The 12914-nt window shown below is 42.7% G+C and overlaps 1 protein-coding gene and 1 pseudogene across 1 annotated transcript; both read right to left on the bottom strand.

Moving 5' to 3' along the window:
- Positions 1-9196: 9196 nt before the first annotated feature.
- LOC117239500 lies at positions 9197-10276 on the bottom strand. The gene has a single exon (XM_033505104.1). It carries the CDS (start codon positions 10274-10276, stop codon positions 9197-9199), a length of 1080 nt encoding a protein of 359 aa, XP_033360995.1.
- A 1453-nt stretch (positions 10277-11729) lies between these two features.
- On the bottom strand, positions 11730-12713 carry LOC117239499 (annotated as a pseudogene).
- Positions 12714-12914: the final 201 nt, after the last annotated feature.

Here is a 12914-nt window from a genome sequence, read left to right as displayed (position 1 = left end):
TTGATGTCTTTAACTTCAGAGTATGTGTCTTCAATTTTTACTACGAAGGTTCTGCTGCTTAAGTAAGATTTAATTAAATGGTATATCTGCCCCGGGAATTGTTTTCTGATTGATTGAAGTAGACTTTCGTGGTTTATTTTGTCAAATGCTTTCTCGATGTCCATAAAGAGGGCTGTGCAGTATTGTTTGTTTTCTAATGCTAGAATTATTTCACTTGTAAGTCTGTGCATTTGCTCTATCGTGGAGTGTTTGTTTCTGAATCCAAATTGGTGATCTGGTATTAATTTTTCCTTCTCTATTATTGGTTTTAAGCGGGTGTATATTATTTTTTCTAGTACTTTGGAAAACACGGGAAGTAGTGATATCAGTCTATAAGATGTTGTTTGGTGTGGGTCTTTGCCTGGTTTAGATAACATTATGATCTGTGCTAGTTTCCATAGTTTAGGATAGTATTGGATTCTTAATATTGCGTTGTAAATTATTGTGATTAGTCGTATCGCTTTTGGAGGAAGGTTTTTTAAAATTTTACCATTGATTAGGTTGATCCCTGGTGCTTTATTGTTTTTTGTTTTCTCAATTATGTTTCTGATTTCTTGTGCTGTTGCTTTGGGTATGTTGTAGTAATTGTCAGTTGGTGTACTAGTAGTTAGCGCATCCTCGTCCGTATGACTATTGTGGTTGCTGTTGTTGATGTTGTGTTGGGATGTGAATGTGTTGCATAGGTGGTTGGAAAATTCTTCAGCTTACTCTTAGTTGCTTCTTGCCCATGTGTTGTCTGCTCTTCTGATTGCTGGCACCATTTTTGTTGTCTTCTTTATCTTTTTTGTGCCTTTCTATAGGGTGTAGTTGGAGTTCTCGTGCGCAGATAGTGACTCTATGAATTTTGTGAATTCATTGTTATTGCGTTCTTTTATTTTGTTTTTAATTTCCTTTGCAAGTATATTTAGGTGTTTTTTACTTTCTTTTGATCTATGTTTTTGCCATTTTGCTTTCGCGTTTCTTTTTTCTCTAATTATTTCGAGGATGTCTGGCGGAATTATTTTTGTTTGTCTATTGGTTGATTCAGGTATAGTGGTTGCCCATGCTGCTTCTTGTACAGTTTCAGTAGGTGTTGTTACTGCTTGTTCGATGTGTTCAGGTGTTTTCAATCGGATGTTACAATTGATTTTGTTCTCAATTATTTCTTTAAATGTTTGCCATTTGGTGGTTTTATTGCATAGCTTCTCTGTGCTGCTGTAAAGTATTGGTTTGTTTCTGTATGTAATTATTATGGGCGTATGGTCGGAGCTAAGCTCGAGGCTGGGTGCTATGTTTAGTTTATTTGCGTTTAGTCCCTTTGTAACTGCAAAGTCTAGCAGGTCACGTATTTTGCTCACGTCTGTCGGCCAGTATGTCGGTCTTCCTGTGGATAATATATTGAGGTTATTATTTCTGATGTATTTTTCCAAGGTTCTGCCTCGAGGTGTGGTGATTCTTGATCCCCATAGTGTGTGCTTTGAGTTATAGTCTCCCGCTGCAATATACTTGTCACCTAAGTGTCGGAAGTAATCTTCCCACATTTGCGTTGTGATTTTGTGTCGCGGCGGTACGTATACTGCTGACAACTGCAGTTGGTTGCTATTAGTCTGTACGGTAACGGTGGTTGCTTGTATATGTTCCTTACTGACCTGGCTGTGTAGGTGATGTTTAATGTCGTTTTTTATGACTATTGCCGTCCCTCCGTGTGCTTTCCCCGAGGGATGTTTGGTGTCGTATATGGTGTAGTGCGGTATTTTTATGTAGCTTTTTATTGTGAGGTGTGTTTCTGAGACGAGTATGTCACGGTGACCGTGGGAATGCAGCGAAAGCAAAATTATATCTCGCATACCTTAGCCATCAAAACAGTAACTAAGCAGTAACGGAATCCCTATGTGTCCGGCATCCAGCGATAACCCCTCCACAGGAACTAAACCCTTGATATAAAAATACCTCCTAAGTCAGTGTACTCGACATTCTATTCTGTTCTGTTAAAACATTCTGTATCGTTACTCTGTCAGTTTCTAATAAAATTTGTAATAACGATCATAATTGAAGTGCAAATCTCTCACCTTACGTGCGGAACGTGAAATTACCCCGAATCGACGTGACAAAATTGGCGATTCCTGCCAGGATCCATTCAACGCATCAAGAGGAAGCTTCAACGGGAACTCTACGGATTCTACTGCGAAGGACCACGGTCACCTCCTTGATCAAAAGAAAGGATCTACAAAGAATCTCGGTAAGCTGGCTTTCGTACATTATCGAAACCGTAAACCCGAAATATGTTCTGAAGATAGTGACTCTTCTTCCGCCGAAAGTGTCATATTTCTCAGCATGAACCCAACTGACAAGAGTACCGCTAAACAAAGCGAGCTAATCGCTACCCTGATTGAACAATTTGAAAGCCTAACTCACGAGTTGAAGATCTTTAGAAATAGCACCGATCAAAACATTAAAAATATAAAGGAATTTGCATAAATTAGTGATAGTAACCGCTCGAAAGAAATACGCGATCTTGCAAAAACCATGGAAATAAAATACGATACCAAGACCGACCAGTCGCTAATGAACACCCATTTAGAAACTGCTGCTGATAATGTAACTGATGACGAAACTGATGGACCGAACGCTTCACAAAGACCACGAGCCGTATCTAACCGCGCCGCGATTAAACCAAGAAACAACTACAATGAAGATCGAGGCCTCGAAGCAGATAAGGCCATACGAACTGTCGAGACACTACGAGGTCGAGATGACGTAGGCGTTGAAGATTTCATTTTATCGGTCCGTAAAGCAAGAGCTAGATGCAAGACAAGTGACAGAGTGTTATTATTAGATCTCATACTCATCGAAAGGATTACCGACAACGCGAAACGAAACATACGATATCTAAAAATCAGCTCGTTCGAAGACTTATATTCATGCTTAACACAACACGTATTGACACCAACAACTATTAGCAATTGTAGGGACAAATTAAAGAATTTAAAACAAGGGGCAACAGAAAGTGTACAATCTTTCAACTCCAGATTCTGACAGCAGCTAAACGAATTAAATTACGCAGTTCAAAACGAAAACGGCACACCAACATAACAACGCGTAGCTATAGATATTGATGAACGCGAAGCACTTAAAACCTATTTGCTCAATTTACGATACGAGATAGGATAGGAGACAGATGGTAGTATCTAGCGATCCAAAGAAGCTGATCCTTGCCCAACAACTAGCAGCCGACAGAAAACAATGGTTACGGGAAGCAAATCGTGTCGCCAACCGCCCAAAGAATCAATCTCACAACACTACACTAGTATCCAAGCGAACTACTACCACACCCACCACCACAATCTTTTGCTCAGCTACCTAGCCGACCATTAGACGACCGCATGAAACCGAAGTGTCCGAAGTGTTTACGAACTGGACACACAGCCGAAAACTGCTACTCTTGAAATTTTCCATTCGCCAACCAAGGAAAGATTCCACCTCGAGTAAACCAAACAACGGAGAACCCAGAGAAAGCTTACCTCGAGTCAACTGCACCACCACTGGAAGATTACTATCAATCGTACTGCAACGAAGAGACGGAGGAAGAGCCAGATTCCTCATCGATACCGGAGCAGGAATCAACCTTATAAAAGAAAAAGCCTCACTAAACATCCAAACCTCTAACCGAAAGACCTTCCTAATGGGAAGTGACAAACATACCACTAACAAAATTTGCAATTTAACCATGCTCAAGAAAAATCATCAATTCCACGTAGTCCCTACAACTTTCCTCTAATCGAAGATGGAATAATCGGACTCCCATTCCTTACAAAGTACCAATGCAGCGTCACTAACAATAAACTAACCTTAGACGAAATTATATTACCATTCCAGAAAACCGATAGCAAGATAAGATCAGGCGAAACTTTAATTTCAACCCAATACATCGAAGGAAAGCCCACAGCAGTATGTTTCATCAACACTGGTAAGCAAATCTGTCACATTACAAACGAAATAGAGAAACCCGATAAACTAAGCCAAATTAATAAATTCGCACAAATAATAGGTACCAAACATATTGATCCAGAACTTCGAGAACCTCTTGAGAAAATCCTCATCAATTACTTAGACGTTTATAATATGGAAACAGACTCATCACCATGTACTAACTGGACAGAACATACAATCACACTCAAGACAGACAAACCTATAAACATCAAGTCCTATAGACCGCCCGAATGTCATAAAAAAGAAATCGAGACTCAAATCAACGACATGTTAGACAAACAAATCATAGAACCATCGGACAGTCCATATAACGCACCAATTTGGGTAGTTCCAAAGAAATTAGACGCATCAGGCAAACAAAAATGGAGAATCGTTATAGATTTTAGAAAATTAAACGAGCAAACAGACCAAGACGCATATCCTTTACCAAATTCGGACGAAATACTCGATCACTTAGGCAAAGCTAAATTTTTCTCAGCCCTAGACCTCTCGTCAGGATTTCACCAGATACCTATGGAGCAAAATTCCAAAAAATATACTGCATTCTCAACCCCACAAGGTCACTTCCACTAACATCGCATGCCGAAAAAACGTACCGGCGACGTTTCAACGTATGATGGATACCGCGCTACGGGGCTTAATAGGAAATAACTGTTTTGTATACCTAGATGACATTATAATATTCGGGAGCACCGTCCAAGAACATAATCGAAATCTAGCTATTATACTAGACAGACTACAAAATTTAGGATTAAAAATACAACCGGACAAATGCGAATTTTTGAAACCAGAATTGGAATACCTAGGACACGTAGTAACAAAAGAGGGAGTAAAGCCTAATCTCAAAAAGATTCAAGCCGTGAAAGACGTTAAAACACGAAAAACCGCGACCCACATAAAATCATTCTTAGGACTCGTTGGATACTATAGAAAATTTATACGTAATTTTTCTAGAATCGCGAAACCACTGACAGATCTCACAAAAAAGAACACTTCATTCCATTGGACCGATAAACAACAACTTGCATTTGACACACTAAAACAAAAAATCTGCGAAGCCCCTGTACTACAATATCCAGACTTTGACAAAACATTCACATTAACAACAGACGCAAGTAACGAAGGGTTAGGAGCAATACTCTCCCAAGACGGACATCCATGCTGTTTTATATATCCCGAACTTTGAACCCTCCTGAAAAAAATTATTCCATGACCGAAAAAGAGTTATTGGCAATAGTATGGTCAATCAAAAGATTAAGACAATACCTACTTGGTAGAAAATTTAAAATTCAAAGTGATCATCAAGCCTTGAAATGGTTAAAGAATGTTAAAGATCCCTCATCGAGACTCATGCGATGGCGTTTGAGACTCGAGGAGTACGATTATGAAATCGAATACAAAAAAGGAAAAGAAAATACAGCTGCAGACGCTCTATCCCGATTGTATCCTATCACTAATGAAGAAATCCAACCCAATGTAGAAAACCCGGATTATTATGACGAGTATATAGATTGGAAAATCAATATCACCCCAGCTCCGATAACTCAAAAACCTAACAGACCACACTTTAAACAAATTACAAAGACCGAATTAGGAGACTTTAACGAACAGCATTGGTTGCGTCGATTAACCAAACACTTTATTAAACACCGAACCGGACGCTTACAAATAGGAATAAACGACAATAGCTTCAGCACGTTAGAAGAGGTAAATATTCAACTTATGCTGAGGTTTCTAACAACTAGATTCCCTCAAATTAAATTAATATTTGGACAAGATCCGCCAGTAGACTACGATAACGAACAAAAACAAACGATACTACGCGAAAATCATAACGAAATAGTAGGACACTTAGGTATACACCGCACCGTGAAACGAATACAAGAATACCATCACTGGACGAACCTAGAACAAGACGTTACAGAATTCATACAAAACTACGAAACCTGCCAACAACAAAAGCTAAATCGTATCAGGGCCAAAGAACAACTTATAATAACTGACACACCCCTTAATCCTAATGACAAAATCGCAATGGACATATTCGGACCTCTCACCAAAACCAAGCGGGACAATCAGTTTATCCTGTCTATCCAAGATCAATTAACCAAATATCTCATCCTCATACCCTTAAAAGACCAAACAGCCAACTCAATCATTAACGAACTTTTGGATCACTATGTATATATATTTTCCGCACCAGAAAGTATTCTTACGGACATGGAACGAAATTTCGTATGTAAATTGATGGACACATTTGAAAAGGCTTTCAAAATCCGACATATAAAAACCACTTCTTTCCATCCACAATCTAACGGATCCCTGGAACGAACGCATGCCGTAGTAAAGGGCCTTATTCGAACTTGTACCACCGACCGACAAAACGACAGGGATGAAAACTTAAAATTAATATGCATGGGATATAATACTTCAGTACACGAGACCACCGGGCATACCCCATTCGAATTAACATTTGGACGACAAGCTAACATGCCATCCTCAATATCAACCACTCCTAGCCTAACTAGAGAACAATTGTTTAACCTCTGGAAAAATCGACATAACTCCTATATAGCTAAAGCAAGACGAATTACCGAATCTAACAAAAAGCGATATCAAAGAGATCAAGTACGAAAAATTATGAAAACACAGACGATATTCCGAGTTAAAGATAAAGTATGGGTACATAACGATCACAAAACTAACAAACTAGACCACGAATGGCTAGGACCTGCAGAAATCCTCTCATCCAATCCACCCACCTATCTTATCGAATATTCCAACGGTCACACGCAAAGAATCCACGGTAACAGGCTAAAACCCTACCTTTCAGGAAGAAGACCATAATATGGATTATCATAACACCCGAGTACATTAAAAGCGATCTAGTAGTAAAACCATTAAATTACGCCAACATATTCTTAAAAACACTTGATCAAATAACGAGACAAAATTTTATGACTAACCATACCGAACCTTCAGTTCAAAACTTTCAACTAGTTCTAGATCTAAGTAAACTAAAGGTATGGATAAGAGATAACAAACTCATATATACAATAACCGTGCCGCTTTTGGAAAATAATGAATGGAAAATAACTAAAATTTACCCGATACGTTCTAAACAAAACTCTGTATTCATTGCGCCTGTAATAGAAACTGACTTGATACTAATCGACTCAGAACAATACACCTTTGCCGATAATCACTACTTAAATAAATATTGTAAGCGAACAGCAATCATCCACATCTGTAAAAGAACTCAACCGAGTCACAATAGAATCAATTCACCTGAATGCAGATCAGAATTAATTAATAATCGACTGACAGTCAAAACTTGCCCGACTGCTGTCTTCAAGCTGGAAGAATTGACGTTCGTACATTTGCAGACGGAAAACCATTATATTATTATTCCTGCGAAAAATGTACAAATCGATGTGTTATGTAAGACACATAAAATCCTAGAAATTAGACAACCAAGCTTAATTAGCAGTAAAACCGGGTGCATAATCACATACGATCATTATATCATGAAAATAGCAGGATCGCGTAAAAATATCTCTTGCGAAACCAAATTTAAGAATAGTATATACAGCTTCGAAGAAACAGATGTTCCAATATTGGTGTTTCGATCATTCGCGGAGAGACGCGATCGCGAGATATCACGTCAACGAGAGTTGTAAGTTCTCGTTACGATTGAACAATCGACGCCACGAAGTGATCGATTCCCTTATTTCGATTATGACAATAAGGGTAGTTCAATGAAATCTCACAGAATCAACACAACTAAATTAATGTTTATTGCACAACTTATTAACTATAAAATATAAATGGAACAACAAAGGAAATGTTACTATGGAATGCGCGATACAAAAGATGTGTAGACTGTTTGGCTTCTCGAAACGTTCTAATTCTTTCTGGAAGGCGACCCCCACTACCTTCGGATCACGCCACCTTCTTTTACGCCAGATCAAATAACGGCCACGAATCGACGTTTCTGGAGGTCGCTCTGCTTAATGAACCATGCGCTTGCCACTACAATGTTTATTTTGCCGGGCAGCCGCGACGATCCGTCTGCGACATTATAGTGCCGCGACCGACAGTGAAGAATATGATCTATGGCAAGCCGCATGGCGTAACATCCTCCCCCCGTTGAGAGGGTACCGATCAAATTAGCGAGATGTGGTTGAAGTTCCCATCTTAGTTCGTCTCGGTGGCTAGTTGTTCGGGTTTCTCGAGATCGGGTTGAATTGGCAGTGGGACAAGCCTTTTGACGGCCCGATCCAAAACGCTCTTTGCCGTCTGAACTGTAGCTGTCCGGATGACACCATCGGCGCCTGGATGAACCTTGATAACTCGGCCCAGAGGCCAATGCATGGAGGGAACGTTGTCCTCTCTGAGGATGACGATTGTGCCCTTTTGGATGCCGTGTCCACCCTTCCTCCACTTATTGCGGTTGGTTAGCTCGTTCAAATACTCCTTATGCCAGCGGTTCCAAAAATGCTGTTTAAGCTGTTGGATATGCTGCCATCTGGAGAGTCGGTTCGATGGAATGTCTCTGAAATCTCGATCACGTAAGCACATTAGTGAATCGCCAATGAGAAAATGTCCGGGAGTGAGGACTAGGAGATCATTTGGATCGGTGGAGATAGGAGTTAGCGGGCGGGAATTGAGGACTGCTTCTATTTCTATGATAAGAGTATTCAATTGTTCAGAGGTGAGTAACTCGTTGCCGGCTACACGCCTGAGGTGGCGTTTAAATGACTTCACCGCTGCTTCCCATAGCCCACCGAAATGCGGCGAATGAGGGGGAATGAAGCGCCATTCGATTTGTTTGTCGGCCAAAAATGCGGTTACTTTTTCCTTGTGATCGTCCGATTGTAATAAATCGTGAAGCTCTCGTAATTCGTTGCTTGCTCCTCTGAAGTTGGTGCCGTTATCAGAATGGATGGTGGAGCAATAGCCTCGTCGAGCGATAAATCTGCGAAGAGCGGCGATGAAGGCTTCGCTAGTGAGATCGTCAACGAGCTCGATGTGTACCGCTTTAATTGCTAGGCATACGAAAATGGCTACGTATACTTTTATCTGACGACGGTTACGATCTCGTTTTTCCTTGATGTGGAACGGCCCGCAGTAATCGACGCCGACGTTTGTAAATGGGCGAGATTCCGTTACTCGCGCCTCCGGCAGATTACCCATCACGTATTCTACCGGCGGTGGTTGAGCGCGGCAGCAGCGGACGCAGCCTTTGATCGCCCGGCCATACTTGACTTCGACCGTCAACGGGCCAGTATCTTTGTCTTACTGCGTATAACGTAGCCTGCGTTCCGGAATGCATGTGGATCTTGTGCTCGTGGTCTATGATGCGTGTTGTAACGGATGACTTAGGTAATACTATGGGATATTTCTGGGCGAAGGTCATCGACGAATGACTGAGTCGACCCCCGACTCGCAATATTCCTTCCTTGTCTATGAACGGATTGAGTCGCGTGAGCTTACCCTTTATCGCCGCGTTCCGATCTTTTTGGAGTGTGCGAATTTCCTCGGAGAAATGGATGTTTTGCAACAATTTTATCAGTTTATTGTGCGTTATGCGTAATTCAGTAACGGTTAGGGGTGCCGCTCGGTTCCTTTTCTGTTTCCAACGGAGGCAACGAGCTATGATTCGTATCAACTTGGGCCAGGATGAATACCTTTGCAACAAACAGTAATCGGGGGGGTTTGTGGACAGACAAATCGCCCCCTTCTGCTCCGGTACTTCAATTTGCGGTGTTAGCGCCCATGTCGGCCAATAGCCTTCCGACTGGTAGAGCCATGCAGGACCGTGCTGCCAGATGGTTGGGCGCAGAAACTCTTCGGGTGTTTGGCCGCGTGATATTAAGTCCGCGGGATTGTCGTCGGTAGGAACGTGGCGCCAATCACGGATGCTGGTTTTTGTTTGAATTTCGGAGACTCTGTTAGCGACGAATGTTTTAAGGGTGTGAGGTGATGTATTGAGCCAATGGAGGACGATAGTCGAATCGGTCCAATAGATAGTTCGAGTAATTTTGTGTGATAGGGCTTGTTGTATTGTCGACATCAGGGACGTAAGAAGGAGTGCTCCGCTCAGCTCGAGCCGAGGAATGGTCTGGCACTTGAGTGGGGCGACTTTCGATTTTGCGGTTAAAAGTTGGGTCCAAACACGGCCGTTGGTGTTAAGGGTTCGAAGATAAATACAGGCTCCGTAAGCCTTTTCGCTGGCATCGCAGAAACCATGCAGTTCAATTTCCATTGCGGACTCGATTATTGCCTTGCGTGGGAACCTGACGTTGTTTAATAAGGGTAATTGGGCATAGTACCTTTCCCACTCTGTATGTAACTCGATCGGAAGTGATTCATCCCAATCGATTTTCGACGACCATATTCGTTGAAGTAGCATCTTGGCCCGAACAATCACCGGTGCGAGCAGACCGAGCGGATCGTAAATTTTTGCAATCTCCGAGCTGATGATTCGTTTCGTGACTCGAGACGGCGTGACCGACTTCGACCGAGTAAAGAATAGAGTCGTCGGATGAATTCCATAACACTCCCAGCGTCTTCAAGGTTTGCGAGTCGCCCAAAAAATGTTGGTGATTTGTTTCTTCTAAGGAGAGTCCGTGTAATAAGTCATTATCGTTTGACGCCCATTTTCGTATGTTTAAGCCGGCCAGTTGAAGTAAATTGGTGAGTTCTGTTCTGAGCGTGAGGGCTTCGTCCTTCGTTTCAGCTCCGGTGAGAGCGTCGTCGACGTAGAAATCCCGCTGCAGTACCTGTGCTGCACGTGGAAATCGATGTCCTTCGTCCTCTGCCAGTTGCTTGAGGCACCGAATAGCTAGATACGGGGCTGCGGATAAACCGAACGTTACAGTGTTAAGCTCATATGTTTCTGTTTCTCCACTCGCGCTGCGCCATAATATCCTTTGATATTTCCGATCCTCTGGTCGTACGAGGAATTGCCGATACATTTTCTCGATGTCGCCGGTGAGTACGTATTGATGAGCGCGGAATCTAATTAATATATAAAATAAATCTTCCTGTAACTTGGGTCCTGTGTGAAGTGTATCGTTTAAGGAGGTTCCGGTAGTGCTTGGTGCCGATCCGTCGAAAACTACACGGAGTTTGGTGGTTTGACTCGATGCTTTGGTCACGCCATGATGGGGTAAATAGTATCCGTTGTCGTCGGAGTGGTTGTCATTGACCTTCGTCATGTGTCCCAACGCCAGGTATTCCTGTATTACCGTTCGATATTCTGATTCGAAGCGTTTGTCGTGCTGGAATCGGCGATTGAGTGAGGCGAGTCGTTTACTCGCCAGCGTTTTAGAGGATCCGAGTGACTGAAGCTGATCGTTGAAAGGTAGAGCGACGATGTATCGTCCTTCGCTGGTGCGTCGGGTGTGGGCTTGGAAGTGTTCTTCGCATCGTCGATCTGCCTCTGAGATATGTTTAATTGAGGGTCCTTCATCGATTTCCCAAAACCGCGCGAGGTCTGCTTGTAAAGTCGTCGTGGATGTGTGAAATATGTTTGTAGCGGTTTGGGAAGTTGGACTCCCCCCGATTACCCATCCGAATCGCGTCTTTTGCAGACGCAGTCCAGGCTCGTCTGGCTGCGTGAGGTTGACTTGTCACACACACATCGACGCGAGTGTTGAACCTGAGCTTAATAGTAGATCTATCGGAGCTGGTAAATGAAATCGTGGATCGGCCAATTTGAGATTTTTTGGTATCTCAAGTGTCGAACGATCGATGGGTTCGCTGGGAATTAAGGTTGATATGATTGGAATGATAAGGAACGTTAATGTCCGCGTGTATGTACCGTCAGTGGAAGTGATCGTGGCCGTGATGTGTCGCTTAGAGGTCGTTGTCAAGGTATCTAGAGCTCCGATCGGGACCGAACATTTGTTTTGCCTTATCCTTAACGATTTTGCTAATTCCTCGGTAATGAAGTTCATACTGGATCCGGTGTCGAGCAACGCTCGACAACGGATTGGTTGCTGTTTATCATTCAAAATATTAATCTGCGCTGTGATGACTAGATCATTGGACAGTAATTCGGACGCTATTGGTTTGATATGTTCGGTCATGAACGGAGTCGTCGATCGTCGGCGTCATTGGTTGTGTGTTCGTTTGTCACTGGGCGGTGGACTTGCAGACGCGGCTGTTCGTGGTGTTTCCGATCTGTGGTCTGTTGTGTGCCTTTTGCGACGAGTGGGTGATACGTAGGGTGGCGAAGAAGGTGTTGTGGATCGGCTATTTGATGGGGAAGATTTCGGGCTGGACGTGCTGGAACGAGACCCTGAATGGCGTTTTGTCCTATGCAGCATTGTATGATGTCGTTCTCCGCATACGCGACATGATCCTGCGAAACAATGCTTCGTTGTGTGCCCTTTCCCGAGGCAGTTGAGGCATAGTGATGCCCTTTTGACCTCCCGAATGCGTTCGCGAAGGGATTTGGTTTTGAAGGTGTCACATCTCCAAATGGGGTGTGGTCCTTGACAGGTGGGGCATGTTGGAGTAACCTGTGTCGCCGTAAGTACATGCCCTCGTGATGCGCGTTGACGGACAGGAGTAGTTTGTTCCGGTGATTCTCTTGTTTGTCTGACCGTGGTGATCGGTCTGGAGCTTCGTGCTAATCTCTCTAGGAAGTTTAGTAATTGAATGTACGGAGGCACCTCGTTGTTGGGCAGCGTCATTTCCCATTGCTTTTGGATACTTAGTGGTATTTTCGAGAGGATGAGGCTGTTGAGCATAGCACTGGTATCGGGGTAGGATTCTCCTAATTTGTTCAATGCATATATGTGTTGTTTAAATGTGTGGACTAAGCGCCTTAATTCCGTTGGAGATTCCTTGGTTATCCTTGGATAATCAATTATTGCCATGCAGTGACTGAAAGC

This window comes from Bombus vosnesenskii, unplaced genomic scaffold, assembly GCF_011952255.1.
Source record: "Bombus vosnesenskii isolate JDL3184/JDL3185 unplaced genomic scaffold, Bvos_JDL3184-5_v1.1 scf7180000014082, whole genome shotgun sequence".
Classification (NCBI taxonomy): domain Eukaryota; kingdom Metazoa; phylum Arthropoda; class Insecta; order Hymenoptera; family Apidae; genus Bombus; species Bombus vosnesenskii.
Note: the sequence above shows the minus strand (reverse complement) of the source record. Positions and strands in the feature narration are given on the sequence as shown.

Bases quoted from the DNA above. Each gene is read 5' to 3' on its own strand.
- LOC117239500 (XM_033505104.1), bottom strand. From the start codon at position 10,276: ATGGAAATTGAACTGCATGGTTTCTGCGATGCCAGCGAAAAGGCTTAC.